General features: G+C 34.0%; 1 protein-coding gene across 8 annotated transcripts in view; it reads right to left on the bottom strand.

The window, feature by feature from the left end:
• Window positions 1-461: 461 nt before the first annotated feature.
• Window positions 462-27,376, bottom strand: part of POSTN (periostin) — a 35,019-nt gene continuing 8,104 nt past the window's right edge. Inside the window, exons 5-23 of one of the 8 annotated variants that reach the window (XM_019971371.2) lie at window positions 26,306-26,470; window positions 25,297-25,443; window positions 24,613-24,754; window positions 23,261-23,473; window positions 21,996-22,130; window positions 20,744-20,892; window positions 18,429-18,565; window positions 17,731-17,861; window positions 17,086-17,216; window positions 16,877-16,979; window positions 16,702-16,769; window positions 15,663-15,708; window positions 12,713-12,793; window positions 9,116-9,205; window positions 8,344-8,433; window positions 7,437-7,514; window positions 6,969-7,052; window positions 2,464-2,505; window positions 462-1,267 (exon numbers count right to left, since the gene is read on the bottom strand). In XM_019971371.2, coding sequence (XP_019826930.1) covers window positions 1,230-1,267; window positions 2,464-2,505; window positions 6,969-7,052; window positions 7,437-7,514; window positions 8,344-8,433; window positions 9,116-9,205; window positions 12,713-12,793; window positions 15,663-15,708; window positions 16,702-16,769; window positions 16,877-16,979; window positions 17,086-17,216; window positions 17,731-17,861; window positions 18,429-18,565; window positions 20,744-20,892; window positions 21,996-22,130; window positions 23,261-23,473; window positions 24,613-24,754; window positions 25,297-25,443; window positions 26,306-26,470 — 2,070 coding nt within the window. In that variant the 3' untranslated portion in view covers window positions 462-1,229. The remainder of the gene's footprint in view (window positions 1,268-2,463; window positions 2,506-6,968; window positions 7,053-7,436; window positions 7,515-8,343; window positions 8,434-9,115; window positions 9,206-12,712; window positions 12,794-15,662; window positions 15,709-16,701; window positions 16,770-16,876; window positions 16,980-17,085; window positions 17,217-17,730; window positions 17,862-18,428; window positions 18,566-20,743; window positions 20,893-21,995; window positions 22,131-23,260; window positions 23,474-24,612; window positions 24,755-25,296; window positions 25,444-26,305; window positions 26,471-27,376) is intronic. The other 7 variants (XM_019971374.2, XM_019971373.2, XM_019971372.2 and 4 more) reach the window with 7 other exon arrangements.

Genomic DNA, 27,376 nt, shown 5'->3' with positions numbered 1-27,376 from the left:
AGTATGGATTCTGATCCCTACCTGCTCTTATCTCTGGTCCAAGATAAGGATGACATTTGTTGAGATCTGAGTAGATCAAACAAATCTCTTTATCATTCTCAGCAAACAAATAGTTTTCTTCTCTTTTGTCGTGAAATGGACACTTATGTTACTTCAAGTCTTCATTAAAGGCATGTCTTTGGCTCCTTCTAAGTTAGCCTAAGCCTAGGAATAATTAACTGAAGTGTTGGTGCTCCTGTAGTGCCGTTTATTCTTCTCTAACAGTCCATGGTACATTGTGGGCTACTGGTTTGTCTTTTTGCCCTTTGAAAACAGTAGTTGTCTCATTCCTCTTTTAAATCCTCACAGCTTAGCACAGTTCAGGGGTTATATTATATACTCAGTTGATGTTTAATTATTGCTTCATTGTGTAATAATTATTTATGTATCATAATAGCTTTAAAAATTCAAAAAACACTAAATTCATTTAATCTCCTTTAATGAGTATTTGTTATATATAAAAACAGAGGTATAAAGTCCTGTTCCCAAGTCCAAACCTCTAATTAACTTAAACCTTGAGTTTTTTTTTTTAATTACTCATTTGAAATAATTGTCTTTATACCTAAAAAATGGATTTATTGAAATGTTTGAGATAAAAACTATGTATTGTAAGAAACATAAGACAAACATTTCAAGAGTACAAAATTAGTTGTAGAAATAACATAATTTGCCAGTAAACCCACATTTTATTAGAAATGTGCAAAGCTTTTTGATGTAAAAGTTTTGGTTTTGTCATTTTTTAATACTGAGCACCCATTTTTATTTACCCATTTCCCATGGAGAGGTAACTCCTTGCATGCATTTTATCTCTCCATATGTAAATTCAAGGTTCAATCTTCTCAATGGGATAACAGGTCACAACTCAGAGATTTGAATTATAATGAATCCAGTGACAAGGATTTTCTCTCGTGGATTCCAAAGCCGGCTAGGACTCTTCATGTCAAGATGTAAAAGTCTGTAAGGTGTTATGTTTCCCTCAGATTCTATCCCACAGGAGGCTAAACCCACAATCTCCCTCATGTTTCTCATTCAGAAAAAAAAAAAAAAAAAATGACTGCATTCAGAATTGTTCAACAATTGCTCTTTTGTCTTGGCTCATTCTTCACATCAAAGTGGCTTTCGTATTTTTCCTGTAAGACCAGGTTGTTGGTTTAGGGTTGTATAAACTTTGCGGTCTGGTGTCTGGATTTTCATTGAGGACGATCTTCCCTGGATCGTCTTCTAGATGCTGATTAGGAAGAAGGCAGAGAACATAGATTGTAAATAGGATGAAATTACAGTGTTTAACAATATGATATTTTACTCATGTGTATGGGTGCATGCTCAGTGGCTTCAGTCATGTCCACCTCTTTGCAACCCCATGGACTGTAGCCCGCCAGGCTCCTCTGTCCATGGGATTCTCCAGACGAACACTGGAGTGGGTTGCCATGCCCTCCTCCAGGGATCTTCCTGCCCCAAGGATCGAACCTGCGTCTCCTCTGTTGCAGGCAGATTCTTTATCACTGAGCCATCAGCAAAGCCCCATTTTATGCATAATTATATCTATAAAAGACTATTATTTCTTATTATAATAAATGTTAAATTATGTTTTCTTAATAATATTCTGCTTATGATGAAACCAAGTCATCTTTTGATCAAAGGTATATGAACATAATAAAGTTATGCTTTATTTCCTTAGAAAATTTGGATGATTTTGCATGTTTAAAAGAAATCCATGATAAAATTTTCACTTAAAAATTATTTGTACAATTGAGTCTTTAGTTTCAAATGTCTATATTGGACTAGATTAAAATCAGATATGCCTATAAATGCATTTATAAGCCTTGCAATTTCTTTTGACTATTAGTATGTAATTCTAAGTTCCACAAAGGAAATCTTTGATATTTGATTGTACCAGAATATAAGGTATCCTAAGTGAAAGATGAGAAAATGCACATAAATGAAGCTATAAAGAAAGCTATAATGCATAGGTGATATATACATGTCTATAACCTACACACTATATCAACATTTTGTACATAGATATATTAATCATTTCCTATAAGTGTACAGTATATATAGCTTTGAATTTATTTTTGTCTCAAACTGCAGCCTCATCTTAAATAATAGTTTCACAGAGTTCAGGTGTACCTGCAACTTATTTTTACTGAACTTTGGTATTCAAAGATTTCCTTTCAGATTAACTCTACTTTAGTCTACCCCAGTGATTCAATATATTTAATTGTTTACATGAGTATAATTTTCTTTCCTTAATGTTTGCTTTTCTTACATTTTATTAATAGTGAGTGATATGAAAGATTTATTTTCTGATTCATATCATCAAAATACTTTGCTTAAAATAAAGCATATTAAAAGACTCTCCTTTGTTTTGTCTTAATTAACAGGTGTGCCACTTATGCAAATTACCATAATCAATATATTTACCTTGAACTCTTTTGTTGGCTTGTATCTTTCTCACAGGTGTGTCTGAAATTAAACAGTTGTAGTTAAAAATACTTTGAAATTATGGCTAACATGAGACAGGAAAACAGCTTAGCAGAAAAGTGTAAAGTTTTAAATAAACATCATTTAAACATGTAGATTCTCTCCTGGAGTAGTGAGACTTTGGCATTGGCAACAGACATTTGTTTTCCTTATATCATAATGAATGTTTACTATTTTTGCAAAACGTATTGTTTTATTATGGTATGTGGAGCCCCAGATGGTGTTCCATTTTTTCATGGAGTAAGTGACTTACATGATTTGCTTTTCATCCTTTTTATAAAAGGCATCACTTTATGATGAAAGGATGTCTAACATCCTATGAAGTTTAGCAGAAGTATATTGCCAGAGTTATGCACTCATTTTTTTCCTAGTAATTCCTATTTGTGATATATCAGACTTCTGCCTCTGTAAAATTCTCATTGTAACTTAATTTTGATTAACTTTATGCCAATAAACAGTTCAAGAAGTTTGTACCAATTCAATTCCTGAATCGAATTCTAATCCGACAAGACCATTTAAAAATCAAATAGTTAAAAATAATAAGAGTTCATATTTTAGAATTTCAAGTGTTCATAACAATGCAATGTTCATACAATGTAATATTTTGCAAAATATTTCCCAGGTCTTCATTTTTTCTTTTAACTTATTGACAAGACTACTTGTTCAACTGAAATTCACATTTTCATTCTGTTGTTGGACATTTGAGATCAAAGCATAAATATGGTCCCTATAGCGACTTCACTTCTCTGCTTACCTTCTTTATTTTTTCTCTGAAGTTTGACTTCTTGATTTTTATATATTATCTGTACTCAACAATGAAGTCAAAATTTTTCTATGATATACAAATGCATTTTTTTTTCAATTCTCTGAAATCTCATAAAAGTAAGACATGAAACTATCACCAACAGTATTTTTGGCTATATAATGTCAAGAATTAAAAAAAAAAAAGAAATATTAAGCATTTTTTGAAGAATTCTGTTTCTGTCTACATAGCACATTTCCAGCATGTCTTTTTACTCTGCCTGGATATAAGTTACATAACCATATGCATTAATACTATAGTAAAATGCAGAACTATGGAAAACCTCCTCAGATTGGATAGTGGGGGAGAGTTTAGGTGAGATAGAAAAGTCTGAATTATGAGTATGCTCCAACTGATATATTTCTCTTAACTTCAGGTTTATTTGGTCACAAAAAATGGCTTATAACATATTGTCAAGAAAAGATGGAAATCATTGTATAAAATGGACTTACTAATTCCAAAGAGCACTTATCATGCAACTTAAAACAAGATTTCAACACTACTTTTGAAAACAAGCACTTACACTCAGTTTTCTTTTATAGATTTGGCAGCATCTGATTAATGCATATCTAATTAACTAACTTGTTAATTTATTACTATTTGGCTATGACAAAATCAAAATAAGAAATATTCACTGTGGCAAACAAATATCTCTTGAAGAAAAGCTTAATTAAAATGTAGATAATCAGATTTTCTCTCAGTGGCTCTCTACCATTTCAAACTGAATGACACTTGTATGTTGTGTTTAGAGAAACAAGTGTTAAGGTAAACCAGTCATTGGAATGATCCCACGAAAATGCCCCTCCCCACCATGTTTCCTTAAACACACAAAGTGTTTTGACCCAATTATCTGCAAGATTGTTGTATTTTTACATAGCTATGACTTTGTAAATTTAAAGTAGAGCATAAAATATTCCTTTGTTGACCATGTTAGTGTGAATTGACCATAATCCTGATAGTAGCTAACATCACTGAGAACATTATTATTCTTCAGTGAACATTATTCCAAGTGCTGTTCATATATTGGCTCATTTTTATGTAGGTAACATTACCATCCCCACTTCCCAGATTAAGAAAACATCAGTTTACTTAAGTTCAAGTGGGAGCCCAGACTGGAAGCCAGACTTAGGACCTGATCCTCTGTTCTGTACAGAGGCCATGAATCTTCAAATGTTATACTGGCAGATTTATCAAAACCTTCTCAAACAGCTTTTTGCTGTTGTTCCTTTCTCCATAGCCTACTTTTCTGTGATTTTCCCTTAATTACTTCAGTAGTTTCAGTAAATGTAGTTCTATTTAAGACAAGAGTGAACAACTGTACACATTTTTGAGAAGAATTTTTAGTGAAGGGGTCTGAAATGTTTCAATAGCAAATCATAATATTAGTACCCAATTGACCATTTAGCCAAGTTTATAAACATGACCTGAATGATTGAGGAATACATTCAATTCACCAAAGTGTACTGTATGTACCACAAAATGAGCAGTTCAGATAGAAAACTACAAGCTTTGAGATGAAGACTGTAGTTTAGCTATAGATCAATTATCAATATTCTGAAAGAAAAAAAAAGCCTATCTTGCATGACATAATCTTTATTCACACCAGCTTCATTGGTGTTTCTTGGGATCTAGACAAGAGGACACTTGTTACTCAGTGTTGATCCAGTGGTTTTACAGGGCTGGAAAAAAGAAAACTAGAATGTCCAGTTAATGTCCAGGTATTAGTAACTATACCACTTATATTGTCTTCCTTACGAGAAAAGAATCCTTGGAAATGTTTTGATAAAAATTTATGCTGTGGCAAGGACCTAGTGTATAGCACATGGAACTCTGTTCAATGTTATGTGGCAGCCTGGATGGGAGGGGAGTTTGGGGGAGAATGGATACATGTATATGTATGGCTCAATCATCTATATGTATGGCACAGCTCTGCTGTGTATGCATCTGTAACCATCACAACTTTGTTAACTGGCTATGCTCCAATATAAAATATAACATCTTTTTAAAAAACTATTAAATTTATGTTGTGACATTGACAAAATGAATGCTTTATAAGTATGTACAGAAACCAAACACTGGAAGATAAAGGAATCAACCTCTGGGATGAACAGGAACCAGAATTAAAGAAGGATTATATTTCTGTTGATTAAAAGTAGATTATCTTATTCTTGTAACCGGTATTATCTTCTTTTGGCCGAAGTTATTCTTCAAAACTCAGTTCATTGTTTATAATGGACTTGATAACAGGGGCATATTGAAGGGGAGGAAAACATACTTACCTGAAGTTTAAGTCTAAATAAATTAAAGCAATATATACAAGTGCAGCTACTAATTGGTTCATTCTCTAAAAAGCACTGCCATTCTACAAAGCTGCTTACTATGGCAAGGACTGAAAAAAAAAGAATTCAACTTAATTTTCACAATGTCTGCATTTCTTCACTCAAATCCCCACCTTTTTTCTAGTAGAGTGTAAGCATTTAGATGTAGATGAGTAAATTTTATATTATAGCTTATAGGAAACTGCTTCTACTGTGGCTTTGGGAGTGTCATATACTCCCAGCAGTCTAAAAGGAAGTCTTGTATTTTTCAGACACACATTTTTCTATTGAGGGGAAATTCAGTCACTGGCTCAAAAAAATTATTTATTTTTACTATTGCTGAACAGCATCAATATTATGTAAGAGATTCTGCCTATGTAAAAATAAAGAATAAGAAAACAGTAATTGCTAAAAATATATACAGTCCCAAAATAAATTACTTCTTGGACATAGTACTATAATTTTTAAAATTTTAAGCATAAAGCTAATGAGAACCATACTTTGGATAAACACTAAACTTGTATTTCTTAATTCACAGTATATTTCAAAGAACATATTTGATTTTTCTAGATAATTTAAATTCTTGTTTATCTAAAACAATTTCTTAAGTACTTTTTTTGTTAACAAAATGAATTAGAAATTAGTTTAGTCAAACTTCTTTGAGTAATTACCATTGAGAGTTTGTGTAGATTTTGAATTCTTTTTCTTCTTTCCTTTTAAAAGTAGGTCCTTTTAATGCCATAGACAGAGAACATTCCATATTTTAAAGATTAAAATTAATTTCATATGCAAAACAATTTACAGCTCCAGGTATAGATTATCACTTGAACTGTTAGAAGAAACAGATAACTCATTCCTGAGAATGTAGTTTTGGAAAATAAAGTTGCTAAATGCAATTTTTTTTTTTTTTGCTAGTTCTATGCACTTAAAAAATTCATAAACATGCCTTTTATTATGGTTGTGGGGGCAGTGAATACATTTTTTAAAATATAAAAATTATTTCAATTTGGGCTTCTTTTAATAATTACCAATTTTAAAAGCATCCCTCTTTCACATACTAAGAATATCCTTACAGTTGTCTGTATCAGAGCAAAAAAATATTCATTGCTCCCCACTGAACTTTTTAAAGACTGTTTAAACTAGTAATTCTTTCTTTATACCTCTTACTTTAACCACCATTGACCCAATCAATCTGTTAAGACAGACATGATGCTGTTTTTAACCTAATTAAGAAACAAACAAACCTGAATGCTCAGTCTTTAAAAAGCTGAAGAACTCAGTTATCAGAACCTGTTAAGTGGGTTAGTTGTTTCCCTTTTACTAACCTCCCTGAAGCAGTCTTTTAATTTCTTCATCTTCAAATAAATGACCATCACCACCTTCAATGAATTTGGTGACCTTGGTGACCTCTGAGAGGATACATGTTTATAGCAGAAATTGGTTTATGTAATAAAAAGGCTGGAGATTTGATGCGATACATAATGGCATCTGCCAAACAATAAATTCCAGACCAACACTTGGTTCTTTCTTGGTTTTTAGTGCTGTTTTTTGATAAGCCAATTTTCTTACAAAGTTGTTGAACAGTATATAACAAATATAGAACAAAACCATCAAAATGACTATCATCTGAGTTTCATTCCCTATCTTTGGATTTTTTTCTTGTGTTGGTATGGAACTAGAACAAAGGAGTGAGATAGAGTAGAAAATGTAAAAGTCCTCAAAGATTATTTTAGAATTTGATATAAATAGATAGCTTAAGAAAGTCACATTCTTATTTTTCTAAACATACTGACCTTCTTGCAACAATTTCTTCAGAGTTTCTTCTGTTTCTCCACCTGTAGTTGAAATCCTAGTGTATTTTATTTCAGGACCTAAAGGAAAGACAGTTTACAAAAAGACCTGAAACAAGGGTAGGCACACTTCCTCTGTGATGGTTAGATAGTGAGTAATTTAGACTTTATGGGTCATGTGGTTGGTGTTGCAACTATTCAACTTTGCCCTTGTAGTGTGAAAATAGCCATAGACATTGTATAAATGAATGGTCACATCATGTTCCAATAAAACTTTATTTACATAAGTATTAAAAGATGGCATGGGCCATAGTTGCTGACTACTTGTTTAGACAAATACTTATAAAATAGCTGAACTCAGAATTTAATGCTAATTCATTGGTGGCAGACTGATACAGAGGTTTACTGAAATTATTTATAAATTGTTTTATACTAACTTGCATATATTTTGGTGTGTAGACCTTAAGATTAATGGAAAATTCAAAGGAGGGAATGGTTTTTCTTTTAGGATTTAGTAACTCATTAATAAATAGCAAAGTGAAGATAATGTATTATATAATACATATGTGTATTCATAATAAAAACACATGCTTATAAATTTGCTCCCAAATTTCCAACTCAGGAGAAAACATAGATTATATATTTAGAGTTAGTATTATTTCTACCAAAAAAGAAATGAATAACTTCAGTAACCACCATGAAAATGACTTAAGCCTCTTTAATGAATCTTATAGAGATATTTTAGGATTAAATGTGATTTGCTCTTTGTAATCCAGGCATAGTTGCCTGGAGCATCCCATGGACAGAGGAACCTGGCAGGCTATATAGTCCATAGAGTTGCGTTGAATGCACACACACACACACACACACACACACACACAGTGTTCTATAGTATTGAATTAAAGACTACCTGTAATGATTCGTTCTTCCCTTGTTTCTTTTTCAGTTATCTCCACAGGCACTCCATCAATGATCTTGGTGTATTTTTTAATAATTGGCTCTAAATTGGGGAAGAAAAATGCATTTGATTTGTCCTAGTATGGTGTCTAAATGGCCATAAGCTAGACATTTAATTAAATGTATTAAATGTACAGTTGATTAAATGTATTTCTCACAGTAATACCATTTAGAAATCAATCATAATCATTTGGAGAACATATCTCAAATAAATTCAGATAATAGAGGTCTAAAGGCTAGTAGTCATGTCCTGAATCTTGAGTAAAGGAGAGAGCCAACTGTCAAGCTAACACTCCATGTCATACTTGTCTCCTGACTGTGCAATGAGCATTTAGGGAGAATCCAAGGAATTACAACATCATTAGAATGGGAACCTCATAATAAGTCCTAGCTGTGGCTTATTAGTCTTATAGAATTTTCATTCTTTCTTCTAAGACCAACATGTTATCTGGTATTGATGTGATTGTTTTCATTATATTCATAATCATCCTTGCATATGCAGAGTAAGGATGGTTTTGTGGGACCTGGTGATTTAATGGTAAAATCGATTCCAACTAGATCCATTAAAAGGTAAACTATAGCTAATAAGAATCCATAACTAATAAAAGCTTTCCACCAATGTGTATAAAAGTCAAGAGAAAACATCAGGTATTCAATATATTTAAACCAGTACAATTTCAAAATGTTCACAGTGATCCTAAGTAGGCTAGGGAAACAGAACGCACCTCCATGGATCACTTCAGTTACCGTTTCACCTTCCTTAATCAGTCTGAATTCAGGTTCACCTTCAATTTTGACCTTTGGTATTGTGCGTCCTGAGGCATTGTTTTAGGAGACAAATTATCATGTTAATGCAGTCCTTTAAATTTACCAAAACAGGAAACTTATTTCAACATTGGTGTTGCTCAAATGTCAAAGTGCTTTCAGGTTTTATGAAATCGATTTTAAACAGTTCCCATTGTCTTCAGATTGAGTACTATTTAGGAGAACAAATGACTCCTGGGTCAATTAGGGTGCTACTAAAATGAATTTCATCAGCTTTAGCACTTAAACTAATGTTTAATTGATCCATTTATTCATAGTTATAAATTCTGATCACATATATATATAACACATATATAACAAAATGTTATATATGACTATACTTTGTGAATCACACAGTATGTACAAATTTCAGTTGCTCTAATGATAGCTAGTGTAGATCTTACTTTACCATACTGGTGTCTATTACTTGCTTTTCTTATTATATTTTAAATTTAATTTTTAAGTACTCTGTATATTATATTTTTTATCTAATGGGCATAACTAAACATCAAAAAAGCCCAACTTTATGCCTACCTTTAAGATATGATTTTCAGGTTTTGTGGGAAAATGGGAGTACTTACCTTCTCTATGTGAATGCTGCAAATATTTACTAATTAATAGTTAAACAGTCCTTCAAATGCAAAAGTTGTGTTACATTTGACTTGCAAAATGATTTTGCTCCAAGAGAAAATCATTTTGCTCCAAGAGAAAATCATTTTGAATGTTAGAAAGCTGATTACTACATTACTACATAGTAATTAGATGAGAAGTTCAGTACATTTAACTCATACAGTAATACCCTTTAACAGTTGAATGGAACTATATATCCTTATCTTTGAGAAGGTTTATTTGTTTGTCCAGAAATTGTCAATGTACACCATTACCCAGAATTAAATAGTCTAGGAAGATCTAAAATAATGAAACAAGAGTACAGCTGGTTCAAACAATAAGTATTTCACACCATAATATTTGATCTATGGGGTCAAGGGACATTGAGAATCAAAACATAAGGCCAAGTTTTTAAGGTGTGGAAACATCAAAGGGAAAGAACAGCTAAGGAGTTTAAGAGCAGGAAGTGAGTTAATAAAATATCCAAGTAGACATTTCTTTAGAAGAGCCTCAACTAGCACTTGAGAAACATTCTCCACCCTTAAAGTTCTATGAAGGCAGGAATTTACTACCCAAAATTTTTTTTTCACATTTACTCTGGCGGGCACATAGGAAAATACCCAGCACAGGAGGGGTACAATAAGTATTTATTGAATTGAATTTCGGTTGGTTTATTCCTAATTCTAAAATTTGGTTAAGTACCTTTTCTAAGAAACATCCTAAATTGGAGTCTAATATATGTAATAAGAATTCAAGAGTTACCAATGAATCAGCAAAAGTTTAAACAGTGAGAAGGAAAGGCCAATAGCTATCCTAGGATGACACAATTATAGATGGCTGCCAAGGCAAGTATTAATATTTGTCTCCCTCATTATGTTATACAAAGTCAAATTTCCAAATTTTTTAACTGAAGAGTTGTTAATGCACAGGTGACATGATCCCATTTTTCATCTTAGTTCCCTTCGTAGGAGGAACCCAAGTAGAGTTGATGCTCCATTGTTTTCCTAATTGAAAAAACAGTAATACAGTAGAATCCTGTTCACAAAGATTGGGAAGGTAGATGGGTTGAAAGAAGAAGCTTGAAAGAAAAGAGACAAATCTTGGAAAATAAAAATAGTGCGTCTGAATGATTTCTACTGAAGAAGATGTGTGCAAGTGATTATACGCAATTTTAGGGAATCTAATTTTTTAAAAATAGTACAAGAATTTTAAAATTAAGGACCATTTTACTTTTTCATTAAAATGATCAAGAAACATTTTCTAAACAAAAATGTCTGTGATTTAACTTCTTAAAGCACCAAATTCTCTCTCTCTTTAAACAACCTAATTTTATTTATTTTAACTTTATTTTTTTGGCCATGCTACAAGGCTTGCAGGATCTTAATTCTCCAAACAGGGATGAAGCCTGGGCCACCACAATGAAAACATTGAGTCCTAATCACTGAACATCTAGGGAAGTCCCCAAGTTCTCTTCATCACTATACAAGAGCCATCAAATGCTCCAATGACAATAGGCACAGTATTTGTTTTTCTAAAGCACAGATTTCAAATACCTCAACTTTAAGTTTTAAGAATGTATAAATATATAGATAACTACTAGGAAATACACTTTAACATACATACTTCCAATGTCTAAGTTTTAAGTAATGACTCACTTTTAGAGGAGTCAAAAGTATTCAGGAAGTTGCCATCTCAATTTATAAAATGAGAAGAAATTCCCAAATCAAAGATAATTACAGGAACAGTTTTCTTAATATTTGACTGATGACATAATCTGTTTTTTTTTTTTTTTTTGAAGACTGGTTCTATTCTTCTTTCAGGATAATGAAAACATAACTTGGTCTTTTTTCTGTGACTAGTCACCACATTAAGATGGCTAGACTTGGACATAAAAATTCTTAAGATCTTATCCTTTGAAAGTTATTAAAACACATGAAATGAAGGGGGCGTTGGAAATATTTGAGTTGGCTAACACAGACAGTAGGGGTAGAGAGAAAAGTGACCTGATTTAATATTCTAGTATGAAACATCAGGAAATAAGTATATATGCCTATTTAATGTATTATATATGTATACATATAAGAATATATAATACTATATATATAAGAATATGTAAAATATACACACATATTCAAGGCTGGAATTAAGGATTCTAAGGTTTGATTCATTGTACCAACTACTTATTTCCTCTGTTCCTAGTGGTTTAATTAAAAAGTATATCATGGCTCTAGGTTGCTTCCATGTCCTGGCTATTACAAACAGTGCTGCGATGAACATTGGGGTACACGTGTCTCTTTCCCTTCTGGTTTCCTCAGTGTGTATGGCAGATGCATTTCGATATTTAGCAAAACTAATACAATATTGTAAAGTTTAAAAATAAAATAAATTTTTAAAAAAGTAAAAATAAATAAAAATAGTCACTGAAAAAAAAAAAGTATATCATGTATGGATGTACATTTTAAAAGTTTTGTTCAATATACAGCTTCTGTGCTCTCTGAGTTTGTTGAATTAAAAAATGTGTGCACTTTTTTGGAACACCTTGTAACAGTATAAAAGAGATTGATATGGGGGAGACTGGAAACACAGGTATAAAGAGTACACTCTCTGAAAGAGTCCAGGTGCAGGGAAGAAAGCTCAGAATGGGTTTGTTTAGTGAGTATCTGGGTACTAGTGCTAATGCAATGGCAAATTAAGTTCAAATGACATCAAATACAAGCAAATGTACTGAAGGTATTAGGAATGCACAGCTACTCGTCTAAGTAAACTTGCATTCCACATTCTGCTGTTAAATAAGCATGCCATCGATATGGAAATATTTAGCATGTTAGTTTCAAAAAGAATGTAGATACATTCAAGAAATCAGTCTATTACATGGATTTTTAAGGAACCATGTATACATTGATTTTTACCTTCTGTTTTGATAATAGGCTGAAGACTGCCTTCAATCACTTTAATTTTTGGTTCCACAACTTTGGTTATAATTTTAGTTGCTGAAAGTATAGAAAGTGGAACATAAATGATGCTTACATAAAAACAACCTGAATGAAATTGTCTTTTTTTTCCCCTTTGGTCTTTGTTGGGTACTGAGGTATCAGATGTGGTAATATGTTCAGGCAGTCACATACAGGAAATAATTCATAGTAATTATCTAGTATCTTCTCATGTCCAGATGAACTCTGAAGTCCAGTGACTTTGATTTGTTGCAGTGAAATATATACTTTCTGTGTGAGGAATCCTACCTAGAAATCTACAAGTTTGAGCTGCAGCACTAAAGCTCTTTACCGTCTTTTGTACTTCTTGAAAATACTGGCTGCGTAGCAACAAAGACAAATAAACATGATTAATTTCATACAATTCATAATATCTTAAATTGCATTGTTGGGTTCTTTCTCAGTTAGAAGAAAACATTGAAAGAAAAAGACTTGAAATATTTTTCATGCATTTGAAGACCCTGACATAGAAAGGAAAATACAAAAAAAATTAGTTCAGAATACTTAAAAATGGATTTTTCAGTCAGCCAGCCATGAGCTCTATGCAACAAATATGATATGATCATGTATTTAAATATTTGTTACAGGCTAAAATGACTATAATTTTCATCATCATCATCATTTTTAAACTGAAAGCTATGTATTTTGAATGTATGTCATCCACCCAACTGAAATAATTATGTGCAAAATATATTTAAAACCATTTGGTCAGCTTTTGGTTGCATAGATAACTGTAAGTGTGCCTCTGGAGTCAGATACCAGAGCTACTGACTTTTTATCATTTCTAATTAGAGCCTTAAAAGATGGAGTCATTAGATAGGGAACTAAAGCTGTCTGTGCAGTTGTAACAGACTGTGTTGACACACTAGAGGCAAGATGTTAGTACATTTGGATTTCTGTCACATTTTCACTTCAGGTGTTTGAAATGTGTATCTGTGTCAGCTCTTTGAATTAATATGGATTCCAGGGCTTAATTGTGACTGTTTCAGTTATTTCAGATTTAACATGTTGAGATCTCAAATTAGGAAACTCTGCAATATATCAAATCAGTGTGTCTAGTTATCCATTCCACAGCTGGTCTAGCCACAGAGAAACCTTTCCATGAAGGTCAAATCCATAGAGCTCTCTGCTGCTACTATCAGGATGGGTTAATTAGCTTTAGCTTAAATTTTCATTTCATGTTAAGGAACTTGAAGTTTAGAATATTTATTTGGTTCCTAGTTCTGTTTCAGTTTTGCTTTTCTGAATACTTAAATAGTTTTGACAGGTCAAAGGATGAAGATTAAATACTGATTTTATTCCTCTCCACCTCAAATGTCATATATTTGGCAACATATACTAGAGAGCATTTTTCCCCCATACAATTTAATATGTAAGGTATTTGGGGGACAAGAATAGTGCATAATAAGACAAAGAAATTTTAGAGACAGGTCAATAAAGGAACATGAAAATGGAATCTTTGGTTTAATTAGTCTCAACCTCTTTCTGAACTATGCTTCCAAGTAACAGCATACACATCAGAGAGGAGTTAAAGAAACAGTCCACATCAGAATGTAAATCTCAGAGCTCTTTCAAGAGCTGTGAGTAGGTAGACAAGATTCATTAGACTTACATAATTTCATAAAATGTAGATTATTCTCTGTGAGTAGGTATCCAATGTAAGCAGAGGAAAATAAAGGAATTATAATATTTTAGGTCATTGTAAGCAAAATAGTGCATTGATATATAGAGAAAATGGTGAACCTCTCATGGATAAGGTAGGGAAATGTAGTGCAGACATAATTTTTATGGAGGAAGATGACATAGCATTTCTGATGAATAGAGCTCATAACATTTTTTGATTTTTTATAAAATATATCTTTAACAAGACTGTATACTTCCAGACTGGAATTTAAACCATGTGGAAGTATAACTATTTCCAACTAAATGTTTGAAACAGTGCTGATCTGGCCTGATGCTAAGATTGTCCATGTCATTATCACATACTTGAAATCAGTAAGAACAGCAGACATTTTGTTTTGCTCCTTACATCATCTTTATGCCTTTTCCATATCTGGTGTAAATCTTAAAGGAAAATTTTCTTAATTAAATAACAGGATGCTCACAGTATAAAATAGAACAATTCTAGCCAAGATAAATGTACAAATGGGAGCAACGCTTTAGCTATTGATATGTTTTGAGTGTTGAACTGTAGAGTCAAAACAAAATGAAAAAGAATTTCTGCTTTGAAAGTTGCAATGAAAAAGAGGAAAAGACAAAGAAAGAAAAAGTACACTGAATAAGAAATACTATGAGTTAACATTTATGCAAATGAAATATCTTTACCATGGTTAAGAAATAGAGGTTGAATTTTGATAATCTGGTAGAGTCAGGAATAAAAGAAACCTTGGAATCTAGAAACTCTAGGTTTATCACCTGACAATGCTTTTGTTCCTTCATCCAGTTTTGAATGGGGAGAGTTTTTTGAACCACCAGCCCATAAATGTTAGAATTCTCTGACAGTCCGCCCTTAGATAGCTGAGGTCTTGAGAGTGGAATGAGCTAGAAATGTTTCAACAATATTATTTCTATTTCCACACATTTGAATTTTCAGAGCTCTGGAATGCATGACTTTCTCCCTTGCATCTTTGCCATGCTAGCAATTGTATCAAGCTGTGAGTGAAGAAGTGGTTCATTGGAGTTGAAGAGGATAGTCAAGGCTGAAAGGTCTCCTCCAGACTGCAAGCCCTGTTTCAAGTGGGATGAAATTTGCCATTGTTTGGAATTCTAAATACCAGATTATCAATCATCTCAGTAAACACAAAGAAAATTGTTTTCTTTTTTTTACATCTTGCCACGTATATGTGACAAATATTCATCATGTACTTACTGTAGACAGTTATGGGGATTTCTTTGAAGGTACTGCCACGAACAAACTGAAAATAAATATATTTAGTATCATGAAATGTAGTCGTTGCACTAACATGAAATGTTGTCACTGTATTAACAAAATCTTGGCACTGTGATTTTTAATTCTCACTAAAGAAGTGAAACTACCATTACATTTAGTAAAAATGAAGTCTTCATATGTCACCTTCAAATTTCCTGCTATTGGGCAAGATGGCAAAAATGGTTGGATTTGTTATTCAGAGTTTTAAAAATTATAAAATAGCAAATCCCAAATTAAATGTTTATTAAATAATATTGCATATGTTGTCAGGTACTTTAACCCTACTAATATTCAACCCAGTATTTATTCTTAAATATTCCTTTGCCTTTAATTATTGTGCTGTGTGCTTAGTTGCTCAGTCATGTCCAACTCTTTGTGACCTCATGGACTCTAGCCCACCAGACTCTTCAGTATATGGGGATTCTCTAGGCAAGAACACTGGAGTGAGTTGCCATGCCCTCCTCCAGGGGATCTTCCCAACCCAGGTCTCCTGCATTGCAGGCAGATTCTTTACCATCTGAGCAGCTAGGGAGACCCTAACAATTGTGATTAGTGACTATTTCTTATAAGTAAATATCTTTCCCTTATATTCTGTAGCAAAAATATTTGATGATAGAAAAATTATTGCTTTTATCTACATGTCCTATCTTCCCTGCTGGATTGTAAACTATTGAAGAAATGATGCAAATGGTGTATAATCAACAAAGAGCAATGTACTCAGGGTATATTTACTTATTAATGTATATATTTCTAGTTTTTTATGTTAAACCTGCAATGTCTGTTAAACACATTAGAAACATATGCAATAGTCAGGCTCCTCTGTCCATGGAATTCTCTAGGCAAGAATACTGGAGTGGGTTGCTATTTCCTTCTCCAGGGGATCTTCCCAACCCAGGAATTGAACCCAGGTTTCCTGCATTGCAGACAGATTCTTTACCAACTGAGCTACAAGGAGAGCACTATGCAATAATATCTGTACCTTAATTTGGATGTATTTGATCAGTTTATTAAGTATTTCTAGCAGCTGATCATTTCCAACAGGTGTGTCTGTGAAGAGGAATATAAAATGAATATTGTAAGAATCAATGAAATAAAAATCTAGGTTTCTATTGAAAAAGATTTATTTTTCATTAATCAGTTCAATAATTACCAACCTGCTGGATAAAGAAGTTTATCTACGACATGAATGACACCATTTGTTGTCATGATGTCAGATTCTTTTGATTTCAGTTCATTTACCAAAAGTGTATCATTTACCTGTTAAAACAGGGGATAATGTCAGTGGGAAATTTAATGAAATATGAACATTAGGATAACTGAATACTGGATTAACACTCTCATAGATATATTCTAGAGAACTTACTCCTTTCAGATAGATTTTACTTCCTTGTGTGGTCTTTAAAATGTTTGTAACGCCAGGTTCAAAACCTTTTCCAATGAAAACTCCTGGTGTCAGGTGATAAAGGATGATGTTTTGAAGAGCATTTTTGTCCCCTAGGAGAAAAATATATATATTTATTTAATAATATGTCATATATTTTGACATTTTGATATTATGATGACTAAGGGGAAAATATTTCTTTGTGTTTATTTTTTTCCATACTGTAATTTCTTATAATGTCATTGTTCTCTCAAGGCAATATCAATGTTATATCAAAACATAGTCTCTTCAATCAGTTCAATCAAAGTATTATCCAACTTACTGGAGGAAAAAAATCAAATTATTTTTTTGAAATTGTGACTATTTCCTTCTCTGTCACCTCACTGTGTGGCCTTTAACAGAGATGACATAAGTGATTATCTAGCCCCACAACATGAGAGTAGGCAGTTATTTGAGAACACTGATGAGGGAACCGCTACATATTCTAAGTGGAATAAGGAGAGGAAGGCTAGCCATGAATATGAAAGAGGGAACTTTGCGGGGCTGACATCTAGGTAGCAACGCCTGAGGAAGAAATGAGATCATGAAATCAAGGGGCAAATATATCTGGTGTTCACTTCTACTCACGAATCAGAATTTCCTTTTCTTCATTAGTCATTCCCTTAAAGGCATCATTGGTTGGTACAAATAAGGTCCAATCTCCAGGCTGTGTTAGGAGCTCTTTCAAGTCTGCAGCTTCAAGTAGACTGAGGAAAATGCTAGGCAGGAAGGACATATGTTTATTAGATTTAGTTTAGGTAAGCCTTCCAACATGCCTGAAATACAGTAGAATCCCTTTATGTGGAAGAATGAGAAAATGGCTTATACACTTTCATATGTTTCAAGTGCAATTTACTGTTAAAGGTTTATCATAGGGAAATTATTTAAATACATGTATGATTTTTAAATTTCCAAACCTCTGTTTTTCCCCTGTAATACTTGATGAAGTCACATTTGGTAACAAAATAGAAGCATTTGTTCATTTAATATTCTGCAAAATAGTCTTTGCTAATACATACTATCATTTTTTAAAAAACATAATTATAAAAAATTTGCAAAGAGTAGTTCAGTCTATTAGATTGGTTTTTGTTTGTTTTTTACTCACCAAATCATATTATGGAAGAAAACTAGTGTTAAGAACATATTTTAATTTTGAAACATTTGTATAAGCTTCTTATTCTAAATTCCATTCTCAGCAATACTGAATACTGAATGGATTTTGGAATACTTACTGTGAAATAAAACTATGCCAAAAGGTCTTATTCTCTTGTGGAGGTGAAGCTTACCTGAAGCGCTTATCTTGTTTCAGTTTTTCATGAAGGGATTTCTCTGCTGGTTTGATGATCTCTTGGAATATGTGAATGGCACCATTTCTTCCTTGCTTGCTTCCTCTCACCATGCATGAATTTTCAATGCAGACAGCCTAGCAAAGAAAAGAAAGATACAACTGTGCATTTCCTTATTTGAAATTCCCTATGTGGAAGAAGCTCCCTGATGAAATTTCTGGATGGTTTCTTCTAAAAGGTCTCTAGACTTATGATGCCAGAGGAAACAGTTTCTCTCCTCTGTTTTTAATGTCTTGTACCATCTGACCTTGGAGAAGGAAATGGCAACCCACTCCAGTACTCTTGCCTAGAAAACCCCATGGACGGAGGAGCCTGGTATCCATGGGGTCGCAAAGAGTTGGACACGACTGATCGACTAAAAAAAAAAAATGATCATTTGACCTGGGCTTCCCTGGTAGCTCAGCTGGTTAAGAATTCGCCTGCTATGCAGGAGACCCCGGTTCTATTCCTGGGTGGAGAAGGGATTGGCTACCCACTCCAGTATTCATGGGCTTCCTTGGTGGCTCAGATAGTAAAGAATTCGCCTGCAGTGTGGGAGACCTGGGTTTGGTCCCTGAGTTCAGTAGATTCTCTGGAGGATGGCATGGCAACCCACTCCAGTATTCTTGCCTGGAGAATCCCCATGGACAGAGGAGCCTGGTGGTCTGCAGACCATGGGGTCGCAAAAAGTCGGACACAGCTAAGTGACCAAGCACAGCACATCATCTGACCACACTCATCTTATTCAACCAGGCTTTCTACTACTAGGCAAGCTACTATATGTGTAGGGCAGGTGGTGGTGTCAATTGTTGTTGTTCAGGTGCTAAGTCGTGTCTGACTCTTTGCGACCCCATGGACTGCAGCACGCCAGGCTTCCCTGTCCTTCACTATCTCCAGGATATTGCTCAAACTCATGTCTACTGAGTCGTGATGCCAAAGCAATTCCATATAATTCTACTTCTGTGTTTTCTGTCATTCCTCTCCAGGTTCTACTCATTCTTTCAGACCCTTTCTATTAAATTTCTTTAACCATGAAGTTTAGTGACTTCACTGCCTCCTGTAATCTTTACTATATATTACTATGGTGTGGCATGTGTGTGCATGCTTAGTCGTGACCAACTCTTTGCTACCCCATGAACTGTAGTCCACCAAGCTTGTCTGTCCATGGAATTTTCCAGGCAAGAATACTGGAGTGGGTTGCCATTTCCTACTCCAGAGGATCGTCCCAACCCAGGGATCAAAAACTCAGTTCTTGTGTCTCCTGCATTGGCAGGCAAATTCTTTACCAGTGGCACCACCTGGGAAACCAGTATATTACCATATATTGCTGTATTTTCTATGCAAATATTTACTATATTGATGGTAAGACCCTATCAGTTATAAGCTAAATTACTGGTTAAGTTATAGCACTTTGAACAAAACTAATATTTATATATGTATCATTTAGAATGCAGCATATTTTGTTTTGTTTTTGGTTTTTTTTTTTGGCCTGTACCACACAACATGTGGAATCTCAATTTCCTCATCAGAGATTGAACCCACGCCCCCTGTGTTGGAAGCACAGAGTCTTAACTACTGAACCACCAGAGAAGTCCCTTCCGTATCATTTAAAAAGTGTGTCTTGACCTTGTGGAACTATGGTATGAAAACGCTGTGAGTCATGTTTGGTTCTAGGTCATCTTTGACTTCTTATGAATTCTTTTTAGCTGTAACTGCAAGGTTGCCTGGAAAGAAACTGCATAGCACCACTTGTCAAACTGTAATTTTGACAAGCAATATTTTCTAGAAACTTTTCCTCAGATAAAGCGCATTAGAACCATTTTATAGAAATCTTTATGTGCCTATAAAAGTTTACCATGCAACTCATTCAAAAGAGATTTAGTTGCTGAATGGTGACAGTACAGTCGAAGATCATCCTAAATATTTGACTCAGTATAAAAATTACCATGTAAACAGTAAAGTACAGTACGCTATGAAACAAAAAGCTTGTATTAAAGGGGTTTTAGTTATTTATGGGATTGAAACAATGCTTTAGAAAAAGTTATTTATGATGAAACAAGTGCAAATTATCAGAATTATTAATACATAGCACTTTTGTATACTTTCCTCATAGTCTTTTCAAACATGCTACTCACTTCTCTAATGTTCCTATGAACTATTAAAATCATATTGGTAAACTTCTGAGAAACATTTGTTATAAGAACAGTCTCTGACAAGGGCGTATCTTTTGACATGTAGGCCAGTATGGGTATTTTATCTCGTTCTGATGCACTTACTGTGCGGTACACGAAGACTCTGAGCTGTTTGCCTCCAATGGTCTCAAGTTTTTGTCCATTGTAAAGTTCATTAAGGCCAATTTTTACTTTCAATATATGATTCTGGAGAATTAATTTAAGAAGGCGCTGATCCATGCTCAGTGTATCATCTATAAGTAAATTCATTACAAAAGAATGTTATTTTATTTAGAAAGCATTACAGTTTCCCCTGTAAGAGAAAATCATGAAAATGGGAAATCCCTAATATTATAGATCTTAAGGATCCTACACTTATATATGAGTTGACTAAATACTGAAGGCTAGAAACTCTATGCACCATGTGCTATTTCATCAAATGATTACATGATTCCAAGCAGTCCAGACAATAGGTTACATCTCAGTGAGAGGCTACATGGTTTCATGTGGTTATTGATAAAGGTTAAACTTTAAACTCGAAAGCTGGCCAAGATTTTCTCTGAGAATTTGATGTCCATTAGTCACATGAAAACAACTGATGAATCATTTGTAAATTTACTTTAATTTCTGGAGAGAGATTCGGTGAATCATGTAACCTCTTAAAGTTGGCTTGATGTCAACAAGTTACAGGCCTTATTATTACAAAAAGGAAAAACAGCATTTTTTAGAATTTGAATTTTCTTATTAATAACTTTCTATGTTACAATCTAGTATTTGGAAAAACATCAAAAATAATGATGATTATTTTTTCATTGTTAAATTTTGCCTAACAATTCACATGTGTCTTTGTGAAGTCATTTTTTCTGGAAAAAAAAGTAAGGTTGTATTAATCTAACCACAGTCTTTTAATAGCAGCTACAAGGTCAAATACTTGTAATAATAGTCCACATCATAATATAGAAGTATATCATATTCTCCTGTTTTTATTTTCTCATAATATGATACCTTACTTTCAAATTCTGAGTTGCAAAATTCACCTATGTATAATGTTGGTGTTAAATCAAATTTATTTTTTTTAAGATCTGTTAATATATCCATTATGTGTGCTGGAAATATGATCAGGTTCACAGAAAAACTGAAGAACCCTATCACAAAATTTCATTTCCTGTAGGCCATTATCTATTATAATGTTTTGAAATAAAGGGCATTTTAATAAAAACAGTACTAATTAATTGTATATGTAGCCAGTGAAAATCAACACCTCATAAAAGATCTATTATTTCTTAGCAGTCACGGTGAAGGAAAAAAAAAGTGTGTAGGGGTGGGAAGAGCTGGAATGGGAGTGGCCGATACATACCAGAAAATGCGTTATTCACAGGTGCCAGCAAAGTGTATTCTCCATCTGGCCTCAGAGCAGATGCCAAGCCTAACTGGGCCACAAGGTCTGTGAAAGTGGTTTGCTGATTTCCAGCCAGCTCAATAACTTGTTTGGCTGTAAGATAAACCATGACCATTCAAACAATGTCATAGTTGTTATTACCATCATCATGAAATTAGTAAATCAGTTCTTGGCTGTTTCCATAAGCTATTTGCTGTACTAGCAATGTGATACCAGAGAAGGCAATGGCACCCAACTCCAGCACTCTTGCCTGGAAAATCCCATGGATGGAGGAGCCTGGTAGGCTGCAGTCCATGGGGTTGCTAAGAGTCAGACACGATTCACTTTCACTTGTTACTTTCATGCATTGGAGAAGGAAATGGCAACCCACTCCAGTATTCTTGCCTGGAGAATCTCAGGGACTGGGGAGCCTGGTGGGCTGCCGTCTCTGGGGTCACACAGAGTTGGACACGACTGAAGTGACTTAGCAGCAGCAGCAGCAGCAATGTGATAAGAAGTCCTGCCTTTCCCTAGTAAGAAAGTTCCAGCTTCCCTTTTTTGGGGTGGCAGGGTGGAGGGGTTAATAACCAAAGAATTTCAGAGGGAAAATATCTTTCTGATTTCATGCTTTGCAGTTTTCTTCAATTCTCTATTGCTCATCCCTTGTCTCTCTGCTCTTGTGAGGGCCATAGCTCTTTCATTTATCCAAAAGTAACCATTTGGTTATATCTTTCCTTCCATTTTCATGAAAAACTCTGGCACTGTAAGAATCTTTGATGATATTAGATATTAGAAACTCTGGAAAGCCAGAGTCTGTTGCACTGGAATGACCATGACTATACAAGCTACCTATTTAGGACTCAGCTCACTGTTAGTTTTTTATATATATACATATATATATATATATATATATATATATATATATATATATATATATATATGTATTTTATCGAGGAAAACATCAAACATATACAAAAGTAGACAGAATAGAATTGTAAACTCTTATGTAGCTATGACCCAGCTACAGGGATGCCCATTTGACCAGGGGTCAGCAAGACTTAGAGCCAAGTCCAGCCCACTACTTGTTTTTATAAATAAAGTTTTATTGGACCACATCACTGTTAGCTTTGTTTGTGCTTCACATGGCATTCCTCATACTGCACATTTATTTCCCATAAGCCTATACTTTAGACATCATAACTGATAAACAACAGTAGGTAGAAGAATGGGAAACTGTTGCTCACCAGAATCAGGAACCAGGACCTGATCAATCAAATGGATGACACCGTTATTTGTCACAATATCTTTTTTGTTCACCATTTTGATTCCATTTACTGTTATGCTGTCACCATCACATCCTATCTCAATGGTGTTTCCTTCCAGAGTCTCAAAGACTGCTCCTCCCATGATAGCCTCAGAACACTGGAGGGTGTTTAGAATGTGGTACTTCATGAGAGCTAGAGGATGAAGGAGAAGAAACATGCTTTCAGATCAATAAAAATAGCATTTGACCTTTAACAGATATCTTTCACTGTGGAACCAAGTATTCCTCAGAAATAGAATGCATATATAAGACCTAAGTATTGACCTAAGGTTTTAAATTTTTGTTTGTTCTCAGAGTGGTTTTTTTCATCAACTCTACAGTAAAATTAACTCAGTTTGGTAAGAAATAAGCAGAAAAGAAAATCAACTGCATGAAATTATTTGTATAGTTCTAGACAATGTGTTAGATCAAGTTCCATTTATCATAAGAGAATAATTTCTGATGGAAACTCAAGAATAATTTCTCCTTTCAGAAAGCCTTCAAAGTTATTTGTTAGTGATACCTGTTGCAAACACCTAAGTAGTATCTTGCTTTAACTACTCGTGACAGAACAGCTGAATAGGCATGCTTTATTTTATTGAGCTTCACTTTTGTGCGCTTTGCAGACGGTGTGCTGTTTTCAAATTGGAGGTTTGTGGCAGCCCTAAAGACAACATCTAGAAAGTAACCGAAGCAAAGATGGTTTCTTGAAAGACTTCAGATGTGATCTGTGCCTAAACTGTATTATGTCTATATTTTCACCAAAATATCTCATCATAAATTGGTTAAGCGTGTTTATGGTAGGCTGCATAAGAGAAATGTGCTAGTCACAATTTAAAATCAAGTTGAAACTATCAATAAAAAGGGAGTCTGGAAAGAAGCCAAATTCTGTGTATGAATAAGCAGTGACCAAAGATAACCATGGAATTTTCTCCCCTAACTTCAGTGTAAATTTAGAATTAAAACCATTGAATAATATATATACAATATTAAACTTGGATGATCTAATATTTCAACACTTTCTAATTCTTTTTAATGCCTGCTACTTATTTACTTGGAAGCAGTGCAGAAACATGTGATCTTTAGGGTAACTTGAGTATTTAATTACTTGGATTATTAATTATTTAATTACTTTGTCTACTCTTTCAAAGATTTTTATCGTCTGCCTCAAAATAAAAGTTTTTCTTTGCCTTTGCTTATCAAAAATAATAACGTTGGCAGGACTTAATCTCTTTTTCATTTCCTTTTCTTGGAATCCTGGGAGGCTTCTCATAGACAAAGACACTTAAGTACCTTCTGAAGCCACTTTGTCTCCCATGATCCTTTCTAGAACTCCTCTTGGAAGTTTCTCAAAAGCTTCATTGGTGGGAGCAAAGAGTGTGAAGTGACCATCTCTCCCAAGCGTCTCCAGTATATCAGATGTGATGGCAGCTGCCTGAAACACAAATGTGCTTTTCAGAGGTTTGCATGTTGCAAATTCAGGAAAAAAGCTACAAGACACTCAGTCTAGGCTGACACCGGAGAGTTGACCCTATAGAAAGCTGTAGAAGTTATATCTTTCTCTTGTTAGATCTTTAAAAAAAAATTTTTTTTTTTGCACAAACAGCCAGGTTATTTTGAACTTTCTACAAACTGTATGTTAGATGGGAAATTCTGCTAATGCCTGTGTGACTGAAGGAATATCCAGCAGTTAGTATAATAACTGATGGACACATTCTAAATGTGCTCAATACACTTCAGTCACATAACTAATCATTCTTTATTATGTCCACATAAATATTATTCTTTCATATGAGAAGACGAGTTCTTCTGTGTATAATGAAAACCTTTTCATTTTAAGAAATATACTGCTTATGTGTCTGCCAGATTTGACAGTCTTTTATTAATTAATAGCTTTTTATTATTTTTTTAGAATCTGATGGGGAAGAGGAGAATTTCAGTGGTCCAAAACAATCTGCTGTTACTTCTTGGACATACCCTAAAAGATGAGAGCTCATCTTCTGCTTCAATGAAGTCCTGAATTGAGGTACCAATTTGTGTAAGGACACGGTCAATGACATGCACAACGCCATTTGTTGCAATCTGGTTCCCATGGATGATTCGAGCACAGTTCACAGTGACAACCTGCAATTGTTTGGGAAAATCAAATTGCAGAAATCACAGCTGTCCGTTGACCATTGGGACTGCAAGCCCATTTCCCATGTCTCAAGTTTATTGGTAAATGTAACAGGAAAGAACTGACATTCTGAATACAAATGCTGAGGATGGAGACTTACAAATGACTGTGTCTAAAAAAACAAAAAAACCCAAAAACCAAGACCAAAACCAGTTGAGAACCCAATTGTACTTAACATGTCTAGAAACATAAGACAAAACATTTTTTGAATTATTGTTTTTATTGCTCACTTTCTTTTCTAGAGATAGTCATACACTATTTCTAATGTAGGCCAAGTTCTGAGACAGAAACAATTATTACATAAATGTAACCAGTTCTATTTCAGTGATTTCCTGAATATTGCTTCATCAATGACCCTTTCTGTCCCTGGAAATCTGACTGTTGGAAGAACCCCATGACCTTGTTGGAAGTTTCCCACAATGACTTTATCAAAACATGCTTATCAAAACCCACAAAAGTCTAAATCAGTATAGTAGCAAGGGGATGAATAAAAGAATTCTCATTCTCTGATTATTCTTTGATAAATTCTTATTCTTTATTTTTCTCTTATTATTGATTAAACACATCAACTAATAAAATTTCCCTTTGTAAAACATCTAAGTCTACTGTCAACAAACTGTCAATTTAATTTCTTCCTTGCTAACACTCTTTGGCAGAAATCAGTCTCTGAATTGGAAATTCACATGCTTGACATGTAAGGAAAAGTTTATTCACTGACATTTTATTATTTCTGTAAACCTTATATAAAGGTCATAGAAAAAATTAGGGGCAGTGTTATTGATAAATGTACTTTTTATTAAATAAACTTACCCCATTAGGATAATGGTTAATGAAGAGCCCCAAGTTGTTATACATTGAAGGGATAATCATGCCATTTTTCAAGTCCTTGGTCAACATTCTCTTATTAACCATGTGGCTATGTAAAGCATTCAGTAATTCAACATTCACATTGCTCTCCAGACCTCTCCGGATATCCTAGGAAAAATTGAAATGGCAGAAGTTTATTTTATTATAGTTAATTTTTAAAATGCCTATAATCACACTGTTTCTACTCTCTTCTTATTTTCTCATTGAATTACCCAGATGGTCAAAACAAATTGAAATAAATAACTTAAAATTATATTATTTCAATTGATTAAGAAATTGTATAAGTACAGGTACTCAGTAAAGTCTTCCAGATCTTATAGAGTATTTGGACATTTTTAGAGTCAAAACTGGAGAAGGCAATGGCACCCCACTCCAGTACTCTTGCCTGGAGAATCCCATGGACGGAGGAGTCTGGTGGGCTGCAGTCCATGGGGTCGTGAAGAGTCAGACACAACTGAACGACTTCACTTTCCCTTTTCACTTTCATGCATTGAAGAAGGAAATGGCAACCCACTCCAATGTTCTTGCCTGGAGAATCCCAGGGACGGGGGAGCCTGGTGGGCTGCCGTCTATGGGGTTGCACAGAGTTGGACACGACTGAAGCGACTTAGCAGCAGTAGCAGCAGCAGAGTCAAAACAAAAATTTTAATGAATATATTGATGAAGAGATGCTCTTGCCGTCAAGGCTTAGGGGATATGAAATTATCAGATATTTAAAATTTTAGGGTGGAAAAAAATTAAAAATGGCATTATATTTGTATACATACACTATTGTAATTTTAATGTGTTTAATGTTTATTCTATAACATTCAAGAATTCAACCATTCTGTACCTTTGATTTATTGAATATCATATCATACTGTACTTGGTGTTATGAGAAATACAATGTGAAATCTTGATCTTTGAGGTACTTATCCTGTGTGCGTGCATGTTAAGTCACTTCAGTTGTGTCTGACTCTTTGAGACCCTATGAAATGTAGCCCACTAGGCTGCTCTGTCCATGGGATTCTCCAG

This window comes from Bos indicus, chromosome 12 (assembly GCF_029378745.1).
Source record: "Bos indicus isolate NIAB-ARS_2022 breed Sahiwal x Tharparkar chromosome 12, NIAB-ARS_B.indTharparkar_mat_pri_1.0, whole genome shotgun sequence".
Classification (NCBI taxonomy): domain Eukaryota; kingdom Metazoa; phylum Chordata; class Mammalia; order Artiodactyla; family Bovidae; genus Bos; species Bos indicus.
The sequence above is the reverse complement of the archived record's forward strand: the minus strand, read 5'-3'. Positions and strand labels throughout refer to the sequence as shown.